Genomic DNA, 24,434 nt, shown 5'->3' on the forward strand with positions numbered 1-24,434 from the left:
GGGCATTTTTCACTGTTCTGGTCTCAGCCCTCTTCTCTTTCTCAATGCAGTCCCTTGGCAGGCTCATTCCACCTACCCAGTTGCAACCCTTCCTACTGTGTGGCTGATCACACCTACACCTGTGGCCTCTACCTTGGGTGTCATTCTTGATAACTATGTCTTGCATCTGTTCCAAAATCATGAACTCCTGAAAGGGCCAGGGCTTACTCCACTCTATTGACTCAGTGCCAAGTAGCAGAGTGCTTGCCCTGGGTGATGGAAACAAAACAGTTTGGGTTTGAGAGCTGTAATTTGCCAGATGGTATAGGAGAGTCTCCAGATGGGGAGAAGTGCCTGAACAAAAGGAACAAAAAGTGGTAACAAAAAGCTTGTAGCATGTTCCTCCTGGCTTCCCTATTGCCACCAAAAAACAAAAGGTTGTAACAAAAGGTTATTGGTGGTAATAAAGGCGGTGGGGAAGCCAGAAAGAAGGTACTGCAAACATTGCAGGGTGGCCGTGGGGCTCATATAAGAGGGGTCTGGGATACCTGCAGGAGCATTCTGTTTTAATCTAGAGAGAAGAAGGAAGTCTATGGAGTTGAGCTAAAATGATGGTGGAGGCTCTAAGACAGGAATTTAATTGCTGAAAAACTCTTAGATTAATGGCAACCTGTGGCTGCATACTACTAATACTTCCCGAGTAAGAAGCCATCACTTCCATGAGAGTGACCAGGGCACATGGATGTGAACGAATCAGGAAGTGAGTGACCAATTGCACTGTCAACTAAGAAGAGCAAATGACTGGATGATATGACAGAGATGAGGAAAGTGTTCCTACGAACTGTGAGCAGGACAAACCTGAGCTTGTTCTCATGGGGAGTGACTGCCTCTTACTCATGACTTTCTCCCCAGTGCCTTGCACGAGCTTGGGTAATGGCATTTCAGTTCAATGAATGCACAAATGAGGAGCCAGCTAGGAGACACTGAAGTAAACCAGATGGGGGAGGTCCGGAAGTTCTGGAAACGAAAAGAAACGCTGGAACTCAACAATTCTCTGGAAGAAGATTCAGTAGGACTTGCTGACTGTGGGGGTCTGTGACACAACAAAGCAAGGATGGCAGGCCAGGGCAGCTGGGAGCGCCATGGCATCACTGAAGGAGGAAATGAGAAAGTCTGAGAGCTCAAGAGGAGTTTCTGTTTTCAAGGAAGGATCATAAGCTTCGATTCTGATGTAATGAAGTTTCCGGTAACAGAAAACTTAACCAGAGGAAATCCTGGAAAGAATGAGACATGCTGATTTACAGAGAGCAAATGAATCCCCCAAGGGGAAAAAACAAAGTGAGAAAACTATGAAGTTAAGGACCAAACTTGGAAAGATACTTAGGGAACATAAAGAAGAAAGGGCCAGACACAGTGGCTCATGCCTGTAATCCCAGCACTTAAGGAGGCGGAGGCAGGAGGATCGTTTGAGCCTAGGAGTTTGAGACCAACCTAAGCAACATGAGGAAACCTATCTCTATAAAAAATACAAAATTCGCCAGGCATGGTGGTGCACACCTGCGGTCCTAGCTACTTGGGAGGCTGAAGTGGGAGGATCTCATGAACCTGGGAGAAAGAGGTTGTAGTGAGCTGTGATCACGCCACAGCACCCCAGCCTAGGCAACAGAGTGAGACTTTGTCTTGAAACAGTAAAGACAGAAAGAAGAAAGAGGCTTGGGCCTAGTAGCTGGTGGTGCCCTCTGGATCTAAAAGGTGGCCCCTCTCTGATGTACATCATTGTGGCCGCCTTCAGATGGACTCGGCATTGATCTGCTTAAGAGTGAGACTAAATCTAAGGGAATTTGTACCACTCAGATTTTATTATAGAATGATAAGCTGCAAACCTGTTCCAATGGCTGGAAGGGAAACTGAGGTGTACTTCCTCTGTTCACACTCTTCTAGAACACTGGTGACCGTTCTCCTGACATCATTTTCCCCAAGAACATGAATTATTATTTCACATGTTAAGCCTCCACCTTGTGTAATTATGAAATCTCCGTGAGGCTGTGCAGCTGGAAAAAGGGGAAGAAAAACAAACATGCAGCCTATTAGTTACTGGAGGGAACACGGGATTTTGAGAAATGAAAATAGCTGACACCAGTGAATGCTGCGAAGCCCAGCCTCCCTCGAGCCTGCTGGTTTCATTTACTGGACTGACAGCTTCATTTTCTTTACAATCAGAATTCTTGAACTCAGCAAATACACTGTTGAGTATTTTGGGTGCTATTCAAAAGCACTTTATCTGCATTAATCTGCTCAATCCTCAAAGCAAGCCCATGACGCAGGTACTGTTTTCCCCATTACACACATGACAGAGCCACAGAGAGAGGTCAGGTCAGTAACCAAAGATTGCCTAGGACTTGAACGCAAGCAGCCAGTCTCCAGAGCTCTTAACCCCAACTCTGCTGTCCCAGAAGGGCAATGTTTATGCTCATTTAGCCACCTCTGTAGCATGGAGGTGTGAAAGGATGAAAACTTCTCCTCACTCAGGACCCTAGAGCTCTTCAGCACGTGGAAATTACCACGGCCATTTTAAGGCACTGCCTCTTTGGTTCAGACTGCTCTGAGTAAAGCTGGGGCCAGCAAAAAGGAGGAGGGGGAGAGTGGATCCCTGCCCATCCCACCCGGCCCTCCTGAGGAGCACCTGTGCCCAGGCACTCTCTAGGGCCCCTTGGGTGTCCCTCCCACTCTCCCCTCCCAGGCAGCCTCCTCAGGGTTTTTCAGCTTGTCCAGTCCACACTCATCCTCTGCTCCTGCCTTCTAGGCACAGCTAGGTCTCCCAGTGCTCAAACCCCTGCTAACGTCCTCATGTTAGTGATCAAGTATTATCTTCCTCCGCTTTCACTCCAGAAATTTATTCACTCCAGAGAAATTTCTAAATCAGAGAGCTACTAAGATAAAGAGTTTCAGGCACTGTAGCAGGTCAGCTTCGGTAATACATTGTCAAACATGGTGCACTATGACTTCTTCAAAGCACACTCATAGCTGACTGTCTACCCTACTCTGCAAGGGATATTTTGAAGGACAGATAGTTTATAATCCCCACTTTAGGTTCCCCAGTCAAAGTCCACACTCATTCATAAAAGGATTCGAAGTAGGCTATATGCAGATGTGCTGGAAGTGTAGAACAAGGTTGGGGAACGTTTGTACAGCATTTTACAGTTTACAGAACTTTTCACATTAATTGTTCCTTCTGATCCTCAAAACCACCTGTGGCACAGCTTTCCCACACTACTTACTAGTAGAACTTTCCTACTGATGAGAGAAGCAAAGCTCTTAGCAGTTAGACGACGTGCCTAGGGTCACTCAGTAAATGGCAAAGCCTGGATTGTTAGGACCCGGGCCTGGGTTCTTTTTACTACTCAGGAAGGAAGAGACAGATGAGATGGTGGGATAAAGAACCTCTCCCCCACAGCCTCCAAGTCCTTCCACCTGTGCCTGCTCTTCCAGTGAACCAACCTTCTTGCAAAGCTTTGCCTACTACTTACTCCACCCCCAGTCCTCCTGTACGTCCTCTCGTTGTATTCTCAGCCCTCTGATTTTCAAGTTTGTAGTGAAAAGTAACATGTGCCCATACCTAGTATAGCACATTCATTTTCCACAGCTGGTCCAGCACCTTCTAAAATAGCCTTTGACACACCTAAATAAGACATGTTAACGGTAAAACGCATCAGTTAGAATTCAGTAAGTGGTTACAGCTTTCATACATTAGACTTCTGCCCAATTCAACCATTTGTGCGCAATCCATTGACCATCCCCCATGTCCAACCAGCTGTTCTTTCTATAGCAACCTCCACCCAGTGGCTGATGAACAAACAATCTGATCTCAGCACCACGGAAGTCCCCAGGAGCTGAAAGCTTTACGTTCTCTATTTATACAGGAATCTTTTTGCAGTTATTTGAAATTTTTTGCATGCTACCCTTATTATTTTGTAAAAAATGAATGAAAATACAAAAATAAAAGTTCTGGCTGGGCGCGGTGGTTCATGTCTGCAATACCAGCACTTTGGGAGGCCGAGGCAGGCAGATCATGAGGTTAGGAGTTCAAAACCAGCCTGACCGACATGGTGAAACCCTGTCTCTACTAAAAATACAAAAATTAGCCAGGTGTGGTGCCATGTGCCTATAATCCCAGCTACTTGGAAGGCTGAGGCAGGAGAATCGCTTGAACCCAGGTGGCAGAGGTTTCAGTGAGCTGAGATAGCACCATTGCACTCCAGCCTGGGTGACAGAGTGAGACTCTGTCTCAAAAAATAAAAAAATAAAAGTTCTGATACTAAGGAGACGCATGAGTCTCAAAACTGTAATAAAATTGAACACTTTACTAAGTTCTTTGATTCCCTGGCCCCCATCAGTTAGGCAGCTGGTTTCAATACAATGACTCTTCCAGCCAAGGTTGTAGCTTCACCACTTTGGTCAAGTCTAACGACAGCTGGGTTAGGTAGTTAAAAACATGGACTTTACATTTTGACAAACTGGGTTGAAGTTGACTCCACTGTCTACTAGCTAATATGTGACTAATACGTTCCTCCTCGTTACACAAAGGCTAATATGGTACTTCCCTCACAGAGTTATTTGTACATTAAAAGAGATAATGGATGAAAAAATGCTTAGCACATAACCTGGCATGCAGAAAATGCTGAATGAATGTTAGTTGTTTTATCATTACAAAGATACGTATATCTCTTTATCCTTGATTATGAGGACATTATGAAATGTCTCTTTTTTAAAAAATCTTTTTTCAATTTATTTGTTCTGGTCTCTGTCTTTGCTGTGAAAATTTTCCTCGAATGTCAAGTGATCTTTGCCAGTCTATTCCTGTTTAAGAGTGAGCTTAGAAGCCCTATGTGAGAAGGCTTGTTGACCAGTGGGCTTCAGCATAAGGCGAGCAGGCAGCACCTACTGTCTGTTGTTCTGGGATCCATGCAGGGAGAGGGGCTGGACACTCACTGTTTGGTACAGAGACGCTCTCTTAAACAGTTTTCAGTCTAGCTCTTCATCTCACCTATGCCTGGTGCCTAAGTCCAAAATCCCTCTGGTTCTGTTTCTCTAGAGAATAAACCTCCCATCTCTGGCCAGGGAAGAGCGAGAAAAGTTACTGTTGTATAGGACGGGGGATCCAGTCAAGTAGCCTAATTGCTACTGATCTGGAATTTCATTCAACTGTGTTTTCATCTCTGTACTTGGCCCCTGCCTTCTCAGATACCAGTGGCCTCCAATTCCTGTGTCTCTGGGGCTACTGTTCTCACCTACAGGCACTAAATTTTCTCTACTCCATGGCAGTTACCACCCTGGCTAGCAGCTCCCCATCATTTAAAAATTTCTTATCTTTTGTTCATAGTTGTTTTCCCTCCAACATTCTTTTTTCTTGTGTGTTTATATCCTTTTCATTCCTTTACAGTTGTATTAATGGAATTCCAAAAGGGGGCAGGGATGAATGCACAGGTTCAATTTAGCGTGCTTCAAATAACTAAATGTTCTTTATATCTACATTTTAAATGACTGAAAAATGGAATGACCAATGAACTAAATGGATATTCTACAGATTCACTTCTGCGTACTATTTTTCAACTTAGAAAATATTTAAATTTTATTTATAGTTATGTTTTATCTTGCCCTTTTAATTTAAAAGTCAATGTTTTATAATATACAAAAGTTTAAGAGGGTCAGGCACAGTGGCTCACACCTGTAATCCCAGCGCTTTGGGAGGCCAAGGCAGGTGGATCACCCGAGGTCAGGAGTTCGAGACCAGCCTGGACAACATGGTGAAACCCCACCTCTACTTAAAAAAAAAAAAAAATTAGATGGTGGCACATGCCTGTAGTCCCACCTACTTGAGAAGCTGAGGCATGAGAATCACTTGAACCCAGGAGGCGGAGGTTGCAGTGAGCTGAGATTGCACCACTGCACAACAACCTGGTCAACAGAGTAAGACGCTGCCTCAAAAAAAAAAAAAAAAAAAAAAAAAAGGTTAAGAGTGTATAAGTTATAAGGATAAATTAATAGATGTGTGGGGAGGGCATGCCCAAATGTGTCACCATAATGAGAGTAGTCAAACATTTCAGGGAAAATGAAGAAAAAGGCTCGCGTTTCATTTCTGGGTCAGTGTAATGTAGAGAAGAGAAGAGCTACAGGAGGTAAGATGTGAATGCCAACTGGGTTGCATAAAAAGGAAAATAAAAATGGAGGAACTTAAAGGTACTGAACCTTACATTTGGAAGTTTGACAATCCAGACCTGATGCTAAATACAACGCTTCTGTTAAACTCCACCTTTACATCAGTTACGCCCCATCTAATCCTCTCCTCGGAAAAAGGCGTTTGACAGGCAAAGAAACTGATGCTCAGAGAGGCTAAGTGACTTGTCCACAGCTACACATTGCTAAGTGGCATAGCTGGGATCAACCCATGTCTTCCTGAGTCCAGGGACCACATATTTTCTACAACACTCTCTGTCTATTCAAGGCAAATATTAGCCAAAATTTCCTTTCCAGAAATTAGTCATACTAATAACTACAATATATTGCTTAAAGTACCTGATTTCAGACTAAATATCCTTGTTGTTGAGTTTACAATAACATCTACCTTTTCTTCAGTTATATCTCCAGTAGCAACCTGAAAAGTAATTGCACCAATTTTCATTTCATATGCTGTGAACCAAGGATTAGAGACAGTCCCCAAGGTACCTGCAAAGAAAGAAAATGGATAAAGAATGGGCTGCTGGCTCAGCTCCCAGAGGAAGAGCACACATCTTGCAGCCCTTCTCTTCCCAGCCCAACCCTCTTTCTTTTCCCTCAACATAAACCCAAATATTACCATGTCTCCTGGCCTCTTAAACAGCTAGGTTTTCTTTTTTAAGGAAATAATACTTTGTGACACTAGGAGTATCTACATTTTCTGAATTATATAGGATGAGGCAGAAATATCTGATTGTACCTCTCTGTCTACTGACAAGAGCTGCTGTGGTGTCAAGAGAGAGGAGTGAGAGAATAAGGGAATGTGCCAAGGGCACTGTCATGTCTTGCAGACAACACTGCTAGGAGAGTCTTTTATTACCACAGGTGTAGCAATATAAAGGCTGCTCTGAAATCGCAGCACTTTGGGAGGCTGAGATGGGGGAGATCACTTGAGGTCATGAGTTTGAGGCCAGCCTGGCCAACATGGTGAAACCCTGTCTATTAAAAATACAGAAAAATTAGCTAGGTGTGGTGGTGTACACCTATCATCCCAGCTACTTGAGACTGAAGCAGGAGGATCACTTGAACCCAGGGGGCAGAGGTTGTAGTGAGCCGAGATCATGCCACTACACTCCATCCTTGGTGACAAAGCTAGATGCCATCTCAAAAAAAAAAAAAAAAAAAAAAAAAAGGCTGCTCAGAGGAAGTTACCTTTATCCTTTTGGCATATTACTCTCCATCCCACACTCTGAGGCCAACAACTTAGATGTGCCACTTCAGCTCATCCCTTAAACCTTTTAGATCTACATTTTGACATTTTTACAGTGGCAACAGAACCAACTGCCATGGGGCCACTGCACACATTAAATAATATACTATATATGAAAGCAATTAGTAAAGTATAGTGTGCCGGGCACAGGTTAGTTATTTTTTTATTACCATTTCTTAGAAACTCTGGTTTCGTTACCATTGATTTGGTTCATGTTACTGTATGATTGCTTCTTCGTGTGGCCAGACAATAGGATGTGCTCTAACACCTCCTCCAGCACTGATTTGTTGTTCATGTTCTTCCTGTGAATTAGCTTTGCCTCCTTCTAGTAGACTTCAACTACCACTGAAGAGTTGCTAAGCAAAAGGAAATATTTCCTTAGCGGAACGACTTTACCAGATACCTTGGGTATCTCCAGCCACGGGAATCCTGGCTTTGTTGGGATTTCTTCTTGACCATTTTGTGAATTCATCTAAAAATGCCTGGAAATAGAAACAGTTACTGACCACAACGATGTTGTGTAGAAATATTAATCCAATTCTTTGGAGCACTCATCATCAGATACCAAAGAATAACAATAGTTTCCAAAAGATTTCCCCTTCCCTCAGAGACTTCTTAAAGGATTACAGTTCAACCTGGGGATTTTCTCAACAACTAGTGGGGCTGATTTACTTTATTTTTGTGAGTAAACTAACACTATCCAGGCAAGTATGTCAGGAGGGATGCTGACACACTGGGAGTCAGGTATTGGAAGGGTTCCTTTATGAAGGCTTTCTAGCCAATGGCTAAATTAGGGACCACAAGGACCTGTAAAAGAACCAGTTTTTCCATTTTAGGGTCACAAAGACCCATCTTCTTATACTTGCTCTGCAGGAAGTCACATGGCTTTTTTGTAACCACTATCAGTTATCCCTCATCTTTCGAAGCCCCGTAATTCTAATCTCTTATATCCACTGTGCTTTGGTAGAATGTTTGTAGGTGAGCGGGGGCTGGGCAACAATGTTCCTTGCAATCTTTGGCTGTTAGGTACATTCTGGGGTTGATTAACAACAAATACATATAGTACGCTTCATCTCTATGTCCAGTCAAAGCCTCCTGAATGAAAGTACTAAAATCTACATTAGAAAACAACATACATTGAAATTTTCTTTAGAAATGGAAAAACAAAAAGGCTTTTTGGTCATGTGAGTGATAAAATTGAGCAATGGGTGACAGAGGAGTTATAGAGTTTCACTTGGGTTGTCTTCATCCATTTTCATTCTTTTCAGGTATCTTTGGGACTGTTTCTACTTTGTTGTTGTTGTTGTTGTTGTTTGTTTAGATTGGGTCTCATTCTGTCACCCAGGCTAGAGTGTAGTAGCATGATCTTGGCTCACTGCAGCCTCAACACCCTGGGCTCAAGTGATCCTCCCACCTCAGCCTCCCAAGTAACTGGGACTACAGATGTGCACCACCACACCTGGCAATTTTTTATAGACATGAAATTTTGCCAGGATGCCCCGGGTGGTCTTGAACTCCTGGGCTCAAGCAATCCCCCCGCCTCACCCTCCCAAAGTGCTGGGATTATAGGCATGAGTCACTGCACCAGCCCATATTTCTAATTCTTAGTTAACAATGAAATTTGGGGCAGTTACTTTCCAGATTGCTACTGGAGATGCCACTCCAATAAAGGGCAGATGTTATTGTGAACTCAACAAGGACATAGATATCATGAACATTTTGCTAATAATAATTTTCCCCAAGTTTATCTTTGAGCAAAAACATATGTCTCTGGATATTTTATATTTACTGGGGGAAAGAAAACTAAAACTTTGGGGAGTAATTGTTACTTTTTGAACTATTATTATTATTATTTTTATTATTTAAAATGGAGTCTTGCTCTGTAGCCCAGGCTGGAATGCAGTGGCAACGATCTCAGCTCACTGCAACCTCCGCCTCCCGGATCCCAGTTCAAGCAATTCTCCGATCTCAGCCTAGCTGGGATTACAGGCACAAGCCACCATGCCCAGCTAATTTTTGTATTTTTTCGTAGAGATGGGGTTTCACCATGTTGGCCAGTCTGGTCTTGAACTCCTGATCTCGTGATCCACCCACCTTGGCCTCCCAAAGTGCTGGGATTACAGGCCTGAGCCAATGCACCCGGCCTAAACTATTATTATTATTATTTCCTGTGGACAAATTTACTTACAAACTGTATCATGCAATATTTTGGAGTGTCTCTGGGGAACTTTGGGAAACATCTCTGGGAAGACCACACTTCCATCCAGAATGGGCAAGAATAACTAAGAACTTAAAAAACAAAATTATCTTTGGTCCTGTTTAAGTGCTAATGTTAGTTGTAGCAATTGCCTGTCAGTCCTTAAAGTCAGATAATGACTACTACCAGCTTTGAGGTTTGCTATGTGCTACATATCATGCAAAACACTTCAAATACACCTCTTTAAATACAACAACTCCAAAAGGTGTTATTGCAACACTCATCTTACGCTTGATAAAACTGAGATTCAGACTCGGTGCAGTAGCTCACACCTGTAATCCCAGCACTTTAGGAGGCCAAGGTGAGTGGATCACCTGAGTCACGAGTTTGAGACTAGCCTGACCAACATGGAGAAACCCCATCTCTACTAATAATACAAAAATTAGCTGAGCATGGTAGCCCATGCCTGTAATCCCAGTTACTAGGGAGGCTAACGTGGGAAGATTGCTTGAACCTAGGAGGTGAAGGCTGCAGTGAGCCGAGATGGTGCCACTGCAGTCCAACCTGGGCGACAGAATGCCACTGTCTTTTTTTTTTTTTTTTTTTTTTTTTTTTTTTTTTTTTTTTTGAGACGGAGTTTCACTCTTGTTACCCAGGCTGGAGTGCAATGGTGCGATCTCAGCTCACCGCAACCTCCGCCTCCTGGGTTCAGGCAATTCTCCTGCCTCAGCCTCTAGAGTAGCTGGGATTACAGGCACATGCCACCATGCCCAGCTAATTTTTTGTATTTTTAAGAGAGCAGAGACGGGGTTTCACCATGTTGACCAGGATGGTCTTGATCTCTTGACCTTGTGATCCGCCCGCCTCGGCCTCCCAAAGTGCTAGGATTACAGGCTTGAGCCACTGCGTCCAGCCGAGACTGTCTTAAAAAGCAAACAAACAAACAAACAAACAAAAAACCCTCAGATTCAGAGAGGTATGCCACCCAACTTTTAAATGGCAAAACTGAGATTAAACCTAGTTATACCATTCTTCTAATGTCAGTGGGAACTACTTAATAAGTGTGCTTTGACTGCTTCTCCACTGCTGAATATGGCGCTGCTATTGCTAGTTTGTAGACACGCATAGACATGTGTAGACTGGTCTATTCTATCCAAATAACTAAATTCTTGAGGCTTCTCTTATTCTGCCCTTTCCCCATAGATAAAGACAGGACTTAGCTTTCACATAGTCAGTGTTAAAATGTCTAGGCCATTTTTATACCAATAACTTTCCACTTCTGCCTAAGAATATATTTATTATAGATTAGCTTATCTCTTGATGAACCGTCTAGAAAGAACTACATGAGTTATGAGTGTTGGCTTATAGCTAAATCATATGACAACCTCCCATTAGCAACCATCACTTAAGGACACAGGAGTAGAAAACATGGTTATTCATAGATCTGATTGCTTTTGGATTCACTTGCCAGAATAACCAGATGGGATATGTAACCATACCTGATAGCCTTCGTCGTCATCTGCATGTACCAGAAAGTGGACTTCTTGTAAAGTTTTCGGCCTTGCTCTGCTACTGTATTTGAACACTTCTGAAAGGATTAGTTTAGCAAAAACAGCTTTGGGAAACTGCAAATTTCCTGTTCCAATCAGGGGAAATGTAATTGATGAGAAAGACAGCTGTTCTACGGTTGTCAAACATTTCTCGATTATATTTGCCATGATCTGAAATGTGCAAAGTACATTTACATAAGTTAGAGCTTAAGCTGGTGGAAAACAGAGTTGTGGTCCCAGCAACTCTGACAAGAACCTCTCTGCTATTGTTGGCTTAGTCATGGCCTGCAAAGTCAGAAAGCGGGGGAAAAAACAGGGCAGAGTAGCCGGGCGCGGTGGCTCAAGCCTGTAATCCCAGCACTTTGGGAGGCCGAGGCGGGTGGATCACGAGGTCGAGAGATCGAGACCATCCTGGTCAACATGGTGAAACCCCGTCTCTACTAAAAAAAAAAAATACAAAAAACTAGCTGGGATTGGTGGCGCGTGCCTGTAATCCCAGCTACTTAGGAGGCTGAGGCAGGAGAATTGCCTGAGCCCAGGAGGCGGAGGTTGTGGTGAGCCGAGATCATGCCATTGCACTCCAGCCTGGGTAGCAAGAGCGAAACTCCGTCTCAAATAAAAAAACAAAACAAAACAAAACAGGGCAGAGTACTTTCCAGAGAGAGTCAAACTCATTCAGGAGGGGCAGGTCCAACAGTGTGAGAATGGCTGGATAAAAATGGTACCTCAATGCAACTAAAAGTGATGCCTTTGAAGAGTTTTTAACAACATGCAGTATTTATGTTAAGTTAAAAATAAGTATTAAAAAATGTTTAAAGAGAGAATATCAGGTCTAATATGGTGCTTCACACCTGTAATCCCAGCACTTTGGGAGGCTGAGGCAGGCAGATTGAGCCCTTGAGTTCAAGACCAGCCTGGGAAACATGGTGAAAGCCCATGTTTCCTAAAAATACAAAATTAGCTGGGCATAGTGGTGCATGCCTGTAGTCTCAACCACTCAAGAGGCTGAGGTGGGAGGATCACCTGAACCCAGGAGGCAGAGGCTGCAGTGAACTGAGATCACACCACTGCACTCCAGCCTGAGTGAGAGACTGAGACCCTGTTTCAAAAAAAGAAAAAAGAAAGAAAAAAAGAGAATCTCAACTAAGAAATAAATATTAAGACCAGGCATGGTGGCTCATACCTGCAATCCCAGCACTTTGGGAGGCTAAGGCAGGTAGATCACTTGAGGTCAGGTGTTTAAGGCAGGCAGCTCACTAGAGGTCAGCCTGGCCAACATGGTGAAACCCCATCTCTATTAAAAATACAAAAATTAGGCCGGGCGCGGTGGCTCAAGCCTGTAATCCCAGCACTGTGGGAGGCCGAGGCGGGTGGATCACAAGGTCAAGAGATCGAGACCATCCTGGTCAACATGGTGAAACCCCGTCTCTACTAAAAATTCAAAAAAGTAGCTGGGCATGGTGGCATATGCCTGTAATCCAAGCTACTCAGGAGGCTGAGGCAGGAGAATTGCCTGAGCCCAGGAGGCGGAGGTTGCGGTGAGCCGGGATCGCGCCATTGCACTCCAGCCTGGGTAACAAGAGCGAAACTCCTTCTCAAAAAAAAAAAAAAAAAAAAAAAAAAAAAAAAAAAAAAAAAAAAAAAAAATTAGCTGGGCCCAGTGGCAGGCACCTATAATTCCAGCTACTTAGGAGGCTGAGGCAGGAGAATCACTTGAACCCGGGAGGTGGAGAAGAGGTTACAGTGAGCCAAGATAGTGCCACTTCACCCCAGCCTGGCTGACAGAGAAAGACTGTGTCTCAAAAAGAAGAAGAAGAAAAAAAAAAGTTATCTCTTGGTGGTTGGATTATTATTTTTATTGTCTTTTTGTGCTTTTCGATATTTTCCACAATGTATTTATATTACTTTTTTACATTCGGAAAAAAAAAGTTGCAAAATTAAACTGGAAGTAGAGGTGGAAATGACGTTATCAAAAGAAGGGCACTGACTCTTATTCATCACCAGAGCATCGGGTGCACCTCTTTGCTATACTGAAAGATTATTATGTTACATCTTGGACAACGTTCCTGGAGAATCCCAATGACTGTTACTACTTCTGAGGGTCAGTTACTCAGAAATAACTGGTAGTTGTGATGGATTCTCCAGGGAATGTAATAAAGATTTCAAAAGATAGACAGGGTTCAATCAATGTGAGGGTCTCACGGCCTAGGGCAGACACTTCTTTGTTGGGGCTGGTGTGTGCATCATAGGATGTTTAACAGCATCCCTCACCTCTACCCACTAGTACCAGCAGCAGTTGTAACAAGACAACTGCCCTCTGCGGGGCAAAACTGCCTTCCTTGAACACAGCTCTATACCACACCAGAAGGAGATTCCCAAAGCTACCAAATGAAGTGGAGAACTAAGAGCTTTCCCTACCTGCCAAGAAGTCCCTGCTCCATTATCCCAGCCTGGAGCCACCACATGGAGCACAGCTTTGCAGTCCAGATTGCAGCCACTTGTCATGAATATGCTACCCACTTTCTCCTCTGCTTCCTGCCTGGTGGCATCTAACTCTTTCTGGAGCATGGGACCAGCTTTGTGCAAAATTGCCCAAGATAGTGTTCCTCCTCCAAGCTGAAGATTCATGGGAACGGTGTTGACAATGACATCGGCCTTAAAGAAAACAGCAACAGTTACAGATTGAATCAATACACAATGACTGAGCACCTCTAAATTTACTAAGTATTGTGGGGTAATGTACAGGTATGTTTTGCCTATCATACTCACATGTCAGCACTACCCTCAAGGAACTTACAGTCTATTGTTAGCACTGAAACACCATGATGAGGTTACTTCCAAAACTTAGACATTGAGGAAATAGATTAACCATCACTGTGAAATTAACACACAATGAGTCAGAGTAGAACCGTGAAAATGAGTCAGAGACCAGAGGCAGAGAGTCAGAGATGAAGACTAAGAAAGTGAGAAATGGAGAAAGAAGAAAAGTGAAAGTGAAAAACAGGCAGAGATGGACAGAGACAAAAACACAGAAAGATTGAGACAGAGACGAGAAGGGAGAGCAAACTGCTCTTAAGCTGTCAGGAACTGAGAATGCTTGTTTTTAATTTAACAATATACCAAAAGAAAGACTAGGTCAACATGAAGGAGACTATGGTCAGCCCTGAAGGCCTAGGGAAAGGAAAGTCACTATGATAAAGGTACGCAGTGTCCAATCTAGCCTGTCCAGGTAAATCAGGTTCTCCAATGTCAATGCTAAGGCTCTTCCTTTGGTGAGATGAGGGTCATAACCTAATGCCATGAGATGTTACATATTCAACTCATAACTCCTGTTACTCAGATTTTGTGCTCACCAGAAACCTTCTGATTCCCTGCTAATTTGGGATTAGGAGGAGACAAACACCCTGATTATGTGGCTTTTTTTTTTCTTTTTTTCTTTTCTTAAGGCACAGTTTCGATCTGTTCCCCAGGCTAGACCTTGGCTCACTGCAGCCTGTGCCTCAGGTTCAAGCAATTCTCGTGCCTCAGTGTCCGAGTAGCTGGGATTACAGGCATGACCCACCATGCCTGGCTAATTTTTCTATTATTAGTAGAAACAGGGTTTTGCCATGTTGGCCAACTGGTCTCAAACTTCTGGCCTTAAATGACCTGCCCACCTCGGCCTCCCAAAGTGCTGGGATTACTGGCATGAGCCCAGCCTGATCTTTGAATGTCCTGGGTCTTTGTCCTGGATTTTGAATGTCCTGGGTCTTCGGGGGAACTCTTCTTCATTGTAAATTAAAAGATGTCTATGTTTTGGGGACATATAATAGGTTATATTTCTCAATCTAATAATTGGCATTCTTGGGTCCACTTATAATGTTAGCATATGAGGTATTATATGAAGTTATCATAAACCAATCTGAAGATCTGAAAAGCCCCTTGCAGAGACAAGAGTGAGTGAGCCATCCAAGAAACAAAAAGAAACAAAATTAGATCTAGCCCATGTTTTCCTCACTCACACTTGCAGTTACACTCTCTATTTACTGATTCCCACACAGTTCGAGGAAGCAATATATTCACATGTAAAAAAATAGGCCGGACATGGTGATTTCTACCTGTAATCCCAGCATTTTGGGAAGATGAGGCAGGAGGATCACTTTGAACCCTGGAGTTTGAGACGAGCCTGAGCAACTAACACTTAAATGAGTTCAAAATAATCAAAAGACACACTCTGTTAAATATACAAATATTAATTGGTATAAAGCTTCAAAAAAGGTTGGAAACCATTTAGATTGGAATAGTGAGTGAAGGCTTGACAAAGGGGATAAGAATATGAGATAGGCCCTAAAGAATGGCTATAACTGGGTCAGGTAGAAAGAAGGCAGCAAGGCATTCGAGGTGTGTGGAATATTTAAGAAAGCATAGGATTGTGGCCAGGCACAGTGGCTCACACCTGTAATCCCAGGACTTTGGGAGGCCGAGGCAGGAGAATCGCTTGAACCCAGGAGGCAGAGGTTGCAGTGAGCTGAGATCACACCACTGCACTCCAGTGAGACTCCATCTCAAAGAAAGAAAAGATAGCAAGAAAGCATAGGATTGTGAAATATCAGAAAGTAGTCAAATTTAGCTAAAGCAGAGGTTCAATAGTGAGAAGAGGGGCTGGGAAGAGATCTAGGGCCAGATGATAGAGTACTTGGAAAGCCACACATTTTTGGATTTTGCCCTATAGGTAGTAGGAACACACTGAAGATGTGTGTGCAGAGAAGTACCTGTTAAAATAATGTTTTTGGAATATATATCAGTGACAGAGAGGACAGGTAAAAGAGTGACAAGGGAGCCAGGGTAGTGCTAAGGTGTGATTGGGGGTTGGGGGTGGTGTGTACTGAAATACGGGTAGACAACGGCAATGAAAAGGAAAGGCATGTACATGAGGTATTTTGAAAGGGGGCTTATTAGGGCTTGGAAACTAACTAGATAGGAAAAAGAATTCAGAGAAAAAAGATGAAGAGGATTCCAAAGTTTATACAGCACCATCCAATGGTGTGAGAATAGGTAAACCCCAACATAAAATTTATGTTGTGAGTTGACATAAAATTTATAATCAACTCAGTGGACTGCGTAATGAAAAGACCTTGGTTTCTTCATCTATAAAATGTGGGTAAGTAATATATATCTTAATTAGGTTGAGTACTAATTGGGTAAGGTAAAATATAAAGTGGCCCATCATATGGGGGATAATGATAACAGCTGTCATTTTTTTGAGTCCTTACTATGTGCAAGGCAGGGGATAAGTACTTTATATTAATTATTTCATTAAACCTCATAACAACCTTCAGATCATCATCATTCATATTTATAGATAAGAACCCGGAGACATAAGATGGATATTGACCAAGATCAGTGGCTGTTCAGTGGTGGAACTTGAACTCTGCCAGAACTGGCTTTAGAGTTTGTCTGCTTACTCACAACATTATGCCTACAGCTAGAGTGAAAGATAAATTTACTGTACTTTTATATCATCCAGTTCTTCTGGTGATATTACTCACCAATCACTCTCATGATAGTTGCAGAGCTCACTATTACCAGTAGCCATGGCAATTATCTTTTTCATTGCAAATGAAATAATTACAATTCCAGTTTTATAAATAACTCTCTTGAGTTTGATAAGTGCAAGTCAGATAAATTCTGTGTAAAATGATAAGATGCAACTTCTCAACCTGCTGCTTTGAGGACAAGGTCCTGAATCCACGTGACAGAGGACTCTATAAAGTCCATACTCTACTCTAGAGAACATGAAGAAAGCAGCTGGCTGTCTCCCCTCTGCCACCTCCTTAACCACAGCAAATGCAAAGAATATTTCCAGTAGCTCATAATCCAGAAGAATCTCCCAATTTCTCAGCAGTTCTCTTTCTGTTAGTCCAGAATGGCTGCCACCTGAAGGTAAACATCAGGTGTCCAAATCGCGGGGCTATAAAATTCTAAGAAGCATCTGAGCCAGTGATTCTCAGCCCCAGCTACGTAAGATAATCACTTGGAATGCTTTCAGAAACTATTGTCACCTACACCACATCCCTGGTCAATTAAAATCAGGATCTCTAGGGATGGGGTCAAGGCATATGTATTTTTAAAAGGTCCCCCAGATGATTATGATCTGAAGCCAGGATTGAGTATGATGGATGTCAACTATAGAAGGAATATAGAGCCTGTATCTCCTGTTAATTGGTGATTCCAAGAAAGGGGAAGCAATAGGAGAGAAGGGGTAGGCAGGAGCCAGGCTGAGAATTTAGCACCTGTTCTGGTAATCTTTATCCCTCCTCATTCTTCCTGTGTTTCTGCAAAGTCCTCAGGCAGGAGCAAAGGTCTGTGTTTGTGAAGGGTGATTTTATAGTGTGGTGTATGCATATTTTCTTCATTAATGCTGACTGGTACAGGACAGAAAAACAGAACTTGGTTGAGAGTAAGTCAAGATCAGTTACAGAGAAATAAAATCAGTGGATTTGCAAACTCCTGTTTATGGTTAAACTTGAACCCCTCCACATGAGTACATGTGGAAGAATATGGGAGATGGTAAGTATATTTCTGCATAAACTTTAAGTGGGGTTAACTTCTCACACTTACCTTGATATCTTTAATCTTTGATTAAGACAATAAGTTAAATCATGTAACAAGTCACAGAGCAAGTTAATTAGATCCCATTGTTCCTTGGTAGATTTATTAAGTGGCATCACCTACCCAGATGTACAGAACATCTCCACTTATCAACTTGAGGTTCAGATCTTCTTTGGTTTGGATTGAAGCTAGAACATTTCTGACTGAAAAATAATCTTTCTTGCTGAACTCGTCTCTGGACTGTGGAGAAAACAGTAAAGCATTACCAGCAATGCCAATTTCAAGACTTCCCTTAGGCCAGGTGCATGGCTCATGTCTGTAATCCCAGAACTTTGGTGGGAGAATCACTTGAGCCCAGGAGTTCAAGAACAGCCTGGGAAACATATTGAGACCCTGTCTGTACAAAAAATAAATGTAAAAAAAAATCATCCAGGCTCAGTGGCATGAGCCTATAGTCCCCACTACTCAGGAGGCTGAGGTAGGAGGATTGCTTGACCCTGGGAGATCAAGGTGGGAGTGAGCCATGATGGCACCACTGCACTCCAGCCTGGGCAACAAAGCAAGACCCTGTCTCAAAAAAAAATTATAAATAAATAAATACAGGTGTTCGTATAGAAAATAACTGTTACATTTCACAGAATTCTCTAACTCAACTCATAACTCACCTCTGAGATTTAAAAGCAAATAGTTGATTATTATAATGTTTAAGCATCAATTCTATTTAATACCCTAAATGCCAGTGAGCTTTTTTACTCATTCCCCCCAAGAATCCTAGCATAGCCAACCCTGCCTGTATCCCGCAGCCCTTACTATTTAAGTGTACCCTGGACATGTTTCCAACTGTGTTTCTTGCCTGGGGACTTTCTTTAGTGTCAAAGCTCACTTGGCTTGCTGGTATAGCACAGAGGGAGTGCAGGTATATTGAGCTCCCCTCCACAAGCCCCCGCCTACCACCCGCCCTCATCCAGTGATTGACAGGAACTGGCATAAAAATAAGGCAGCAACCTTGCCTCCCAGAGAGATTCGCTATGAGTTTCCCCAGTGGGATTAAGCGGGAGCTGATTTGATGATACACCCTGTCAGTTTCCTTTATTTTATTTTATTTTTTTCCTGAGATGGAGTCTTCCTCTGTTGCCCAGGCTAGAGTGCAGTGGCACAATCTTGGCTCACTGCAACCTCCACCTCCCAGGTTCAAACGATTCTCCTGCCTCAGCCTCCTGAGTAACTGGGATTACAGGTGCACACCACCATGCCCGGCTAATTTTTGTATTTTTTTTTAGTACAGTTGGCGTTTCACCATGTTGGCCAGGCTGGTCTTGAATGCCTAACCTCAAGTGATTCACCCACCTCAGCCTCCCAAAGTGCTGGGATTATAGGCATAAACCACCACACCCAGCCTATTTCCTTTACTTTCTTAGTTAAATAACTTAATGTTGAATCCTGTCTTAGGGTCCCCTTCAGGATGCACTCCAACTAGGACATATCCCTGAGTACTCCATAATAATGCATTGGAGTTTGACTATTAATCAATCATAGAATTTTAGAATTTAAAGGGTTATAACAGATCATCCAAAATAGAAACTTCATTGTCCTGAAAAGGAAACCAGTGTGCAGATGGATGAAGTCATTTGTTCAAAATCAAACTACTAGCTAATGGAGGACACAGTACTTGAATCCAGTCTCTTGACACTCAGTTCAGTTCTACTCTTCATGGAATCTGAGCTGATCTACCTAATGGTATTTGTCACACAAATGGTGAAAACATAGTACATGTCACCCCTCTTGCACCTGTGACAGACATTACTAATCTATATTAGCATTCTTTTTCAATCAACCTAGATCCAGTCTCAGACTCTTCCTCAGCACAGAGCTCCAGGCAACAACTATCATTTAGTCAGAGGTAATCCATGAAACAAAGCCTATTTTCCATGCCTGATCTCACTCAAAAAGGATATCAGTTTTCTTTATTTAAAACTGTCCTTGATTATTTTTCACTCTCTGCCTTGGCAGCGGGTTTCTGGGCAATACTTTCACTTGCTCAAGAATTTCATGATTTGTTAGTCTTCTGCATGCAGGCTGGTATGTTGGATGAAAGTTTTATCAGTGATCTCCCACAAGAATTCCTTCGATAAAAGGCTTTTGAAGCATTGATGTGAAGACTAGAAAACCTCCCAAAAGAACTAGCCACATTCTCTGTCATATTTTGGCTTTCCTTTTTATGTTTTGGTTGATGCTTTCTCTTATTGTCTTTAATTGTGTTATATCCCTTCACATCCTCCAAGCAACCAGTTAATATTGTGATAGCCTAATTCATGCTAGCCCAACTGACTTCATCTTAGCTGTGAGCCAGATAGGCTCCATCTTAGCTTCTCCGCCATTTCTCCCACCATGTCTCCCTCAGGTGCATAACTGGGTCATGCTGACGCTGTGCTTATCCTACCATATAAACATTGTAACCATATCCTGCTTGGCAAGCACACCTGCTATTGTGAATACTCCACCTTGGACCCCCTTGGTGATTGGAAAATACCCTGGCCTGCAACCACGTCCCTCTAACCCGCTCATTCTGCTTCTGTAAAATTCCACTTCAGCTAGGCTCCCCCTCCCCTACCCTAATCAAGGTATAAAAAGGAGTCAAGCCCCTGCCTGGAGGCTGAGAGAATCTTGAGCATTAGCCATCTCTCGGTCGCTGGCAATAAAGGACTCCTGATTCAATCTCAGAGTGTGCTTTCTCTATAACTCGCTCAGTTACAACAGTATGACCATCTCCTTGAACATATCAAACTCAATCAAAATCCTATCATCCTCTACACTGTTTTTTATGTAATCCCATACAGGCTTCACACTCAATTGGGTGACTTGATATTTAGACACAATGGAGAATTTTTTAGAAGCATGTTATCTACAGGTCTTGACCTTGATGTTTTTCGGTCTTCCTTGAGTGAGCTGGGTGGTTGCAGACCTGCGTGTTACCTCCAACCCCTTGTGACTGCCTTGCAATCATGTTACCTCACAGTGAAAACTTCTCATCTTGTGATGTGTCATTCTGATTAGGTGATGCATTTTAGGCAAGAACTTCCATATGTGAGGATCCAGGGCCAGCAGGAATGGTGCTGACAACATTTTCAGGGACTTTTCCCCTTGATACAAGGCTGTGCCCCAAAACACATAATACTGGGACACAGAAATGGGCCTTTCATTGAAAACCCAAACTTTTTGGCCAAGTAGGTGTCCACCACTAAAAATAAAAATAAAGGGTAGGTGTCATTCAGACAAAACCACATGGTAATATTTTAAAGAGTAAAAGGTACCTCTAGCACATAAATCCTGACACTCATGAGATTGAAATCGAGTGTCTTCTTAAAACGACACCACTGTCAACAGCGCAGTGAAAGATGTGATATTCGTAAATGCAATGGAGTTAATCCTCACCTAATGGAACAGATCTATTCCATACATGTTTACTTAGCCGTAAAGTTTTATCACATTGATCTGATTTTCCCATGGACATTCACTGTAATATTGAAAAGGTAATTCTTTTCCTGACAAAGTCTTGCTCTTAGAGATTCAATAAATACAAGCAACAATGCATGAGCAATTCAAAATAACCTATTTGAAGTTAGATCATTACCATTTTTAAAGGAATGGTTATAATAGTCAAAAATATTAGAAACAATTATGTGCTATAATTGAAAGATGTCATAAAATTAGGTCAGATTCCCTAGCAACAAAGCCTGAGTTTGGGATGCATATGCAAGTGATTTATTAAGGTTGTGCCCTCAGGAGAAACCTGTAGGAAGTGAGAGATGAAGTTGGAGAAGGGGAAGAAGCTAAGCTAGAATGTGTCTTTAGGTTTACCCTAGTTCCTGCCTGATCCCCCAGGGAGCTCTGGAGTGTATAACTTCCTTAAGAGCATTTGTCCCTCTAAGGGGCAAGGGAGTTCAGTTCTTCTACCTCCATACAGTCAGTTATTGTCTACAGACCATCTGATCAGGAGATGAAGGTCAACTCCCAGGGACCTCTAGAGAGGCACCTTTAGTCTCCCAAAGGCAATCCCAATTGGGATTGTTGCAAGTGTGAGTCCTTAACAGTAATATAGTCAATAAGCAACTGGCTTATGAATGCACCTGATAAGTAAAAGAGACCAAGCCCAGGGCATCTGGGAGAGGTACAAAAGAAAAGAAAGACCACTAAGGCAAGTCCAAAGAATAACTGCACAAGTTTGAGAGAAAGAGAATGTGGCTCAGCAGCTAAGTCATATAAAAACATCTAAGGCATCCTGCTTGGCAGTAAACTCAGTACAAATCAACAGTAATATAGCTCTGTTTAAGAAAGGAAAACAGGGCCACCAAATGCTGGCAAGGATGTGGAGCAGCAGGAACACTCATTCATTGCTGGTGGGAATGCAAAATGCTACAGCCACGTTGGAAGACAGGCAGTTTTTTACAAAACTAAACATACTCTTTCCATATGATTTGGCAATTGCATTACTTGGTATTTACCCAAATAAATTGAAAATTTTTGTTTACTTAAAACCTGCACATGAATGTTTCTGGAAGCAATATAGCTTTATTCATAACTGCCAAAACTTGGAAGCAACCAAGATGTCCTTCTGCAAGTGAATGGAGAAATAAACTGTAGTATCCCATACTATTATTTAGCACTAAAAAGAAAAAAAAACTGAGTCATCAGGTCACACACACACACAAACACACACACACAAAGGAAGAAACTTAAATGCAGATTCCTAGGTGAAGAAGTCAGTCTGAAAACTACATCCTGTATTATTTAACCATATGACATTCTGGAAAAGGCAAAACTACAGAGACAGTAAACAGATTAGTGGTTGGCAGAGATTTGGGAGAAGGAGAGGGGGATGAATAGGTGGAGCACAGGGAATTTTCAGGGCAGTGAAACTACTCTGTGTGATTGTAATGATGGACACATGATATTATGCATTTGTCAAAAATAATGGATCAGGCCAGGATGGTGGCTCACGCCTGTAATCCCAGCACTATGGGAGACCAAGGTGAGTGGATCACCTGAGCCAGGAGTTCGAGACCAGCCTGGTCAACATGGTGAAACCCTGTCTCTACTAAAAATATAAAAATTAGCTGGGTATAGTGGCAGTCCCAGCTACTCGGGAGGCTGAGGCAGAAGAATTGCTTGAACCCAGGAGGCAGAGGCTACAGTGAGCTGAGATGGTGCCACTGCACCCCAACCCAGGTGACAGAGTGAGACTCCGTCACACCTACACACACAAAAACCACACAAACACTCACACACACAAACAAATAAAATCCAATGGAACTATACAATACAAAATGTGAATTCTAAACTATGGATGTTAGTTAATAACAATGCATTGGTTTACCAGTTGCAATAAGTGTATCACACTAATGCAAGATGTTAATAATAGGGGAAACTAAGGGAGAAGAGGTATTTGAGAATTTTCTGTTTTCTGCTAAATTTTTCTGTGTACCTAAAACTGCTCTAAAAACAAAGCCCATTCATTAAAAAAAAAAAAAAGGTGATAATGAATTTGGGGGCAATACTAACAGAAACATACTAATGAGGATGTGCATGAATAATAATAACTTGATTATACTTTTCACTGGTAAAAACAGGCATCTGATAAAAACACACCTGTGGTATGTGCTTACTCAAAGTGCCAAATGTTGCAAAAGGATTATGAAAACTAGATATGTTCAAAATAGAAAAACTGATGCCCTGAAAGGACGCAACCATGTCACATGAGGATATGCAGAAAAGAATGAGAATCTTTTTTTTTTTTTAATGGAGTTTCACTCTTTTTGCCCAGGCTGGAGTGCAATGGCACAATCTCGGCTCACCACAACCTCTGCCTCCCAGGTTTAAGTGATTCTCCTGCTTCAGCCTCCCAAGTAGCTGGGATTACAGGCATGTGCCACCACACCTGGCTCATTTTTGTATTTTTAGTAGAGACAGGTTTTCTCCATGTTGGTCAGTCTGGTCTCGAACTCTTGACTCCATGTGATCTGCCCTCCCTTAGCCTCCCAAAGTACTGAGACTACAGGCATGAGCCACCATGCCAGGCCTTGGGAATGAGAATCTTTAACTTGAAGGAGTAGAGTTAATGAGTGGGTGGAATGCAAGGGCAGTTGTCTTTAAACATTTGAAGGATTATCTTATGAAAGACTGATTTCTACAACTCTACACTGGTATGTAGAGCTATAGTAAAACACATTTGGGCTTAACATAAAGCTACATTTTTAAATAATTAGAACTGCCCTAAGATGGAATGGGTCAACATGGGAAACAGTAAGTACCCAGGCAAGCAGAAGATAAATCATCACTTAGTGGTCTGGTTTACATTTAAGTGAAATCTTTTGCCTTTTCTCTCCCATATTTTTCTTAATTTAATTCTCTAGCCTATTTTAAGTACATTTTACTAGCAAAAATAGTTTCATTATAGTACTCTTATGTCAGGTGATAACAATGAAGGACAGTGAAAATGAAAGACAGTGAAATATCTAAATAATATTTAATAAAGGCATTTTGTGCTTATATCACTTCCTGATTTCAAAACATACTACAAAGCTACAGTAATCAAAAGAGTACAGTACAGTACTGGCATAAAGAAGACATATAGGAC

General features: G+C 42.3%; 1 protein-coding gene across 2 annotated transcripts in view; it reads right to left on the bottom strand.

The window, feature by feature from the left end:
- PARP15 (poly(ADP-ribose) polymerase family member 15) overlaps positions 1 to 24,434 on the bottom strand; it is a 50,413-nt gene that overhangs the window by 20,538 nt on the left and 5,441 nt on the right. The window contains exons 2-8 of one of the 2 annotated variants that reach the window (XM_039477219.2): positions 17,924 to 18,040; positions 13,628 to 13,864; positions 11,159 to 11,380; positions 7,866 to 7,944; positions 6,553 to 6,702; positions 3,596 to 3,658; positions 1,863 to 2,030 (exon numbers count right to left, since the gene is read on the bottom strand). In XM_039477219.2, coding sequence (XP_039333153.2) covers positions 1,863 to 2,030; positions 3,596 to 3,658; positions 6,553 to 6,702; positions 7,866 to 7,944; positions 11,159 to 11,380; positions 13,628 to 13,864; positions 17,924 to 18,040 — 1,036 coding nt within the window. The remainder of the gene's footprint in view (positions 1 to 1,862; positions 2,031 to 3,595; positions 3,659 to 6,552; positions 6,703 to 7,865; positions 7,945 to 11,158; positions 11,381 to 13,627; positions 13,865 to 17,923; positions 18,041 to 24,434) is intronic. The other variant, XM_074404253.1, reaches the window with a different exon arrangement.

The sequence above is a fragment of the Saimiri boliviensis genome, chromosome 8, assembly GCF_048565385.1.
Source record: "Saimiri boliviensis isolate mSaiBol1 chromosome 8, mSaiBol1.pri, whole genome shotgun sequence".
Taxonomy (NCBI): Eukaryota; Metazoa; Chordata; class Mammalia; order Primates; family Cebidae; genus Saimiri; species Saimiri boliviensis.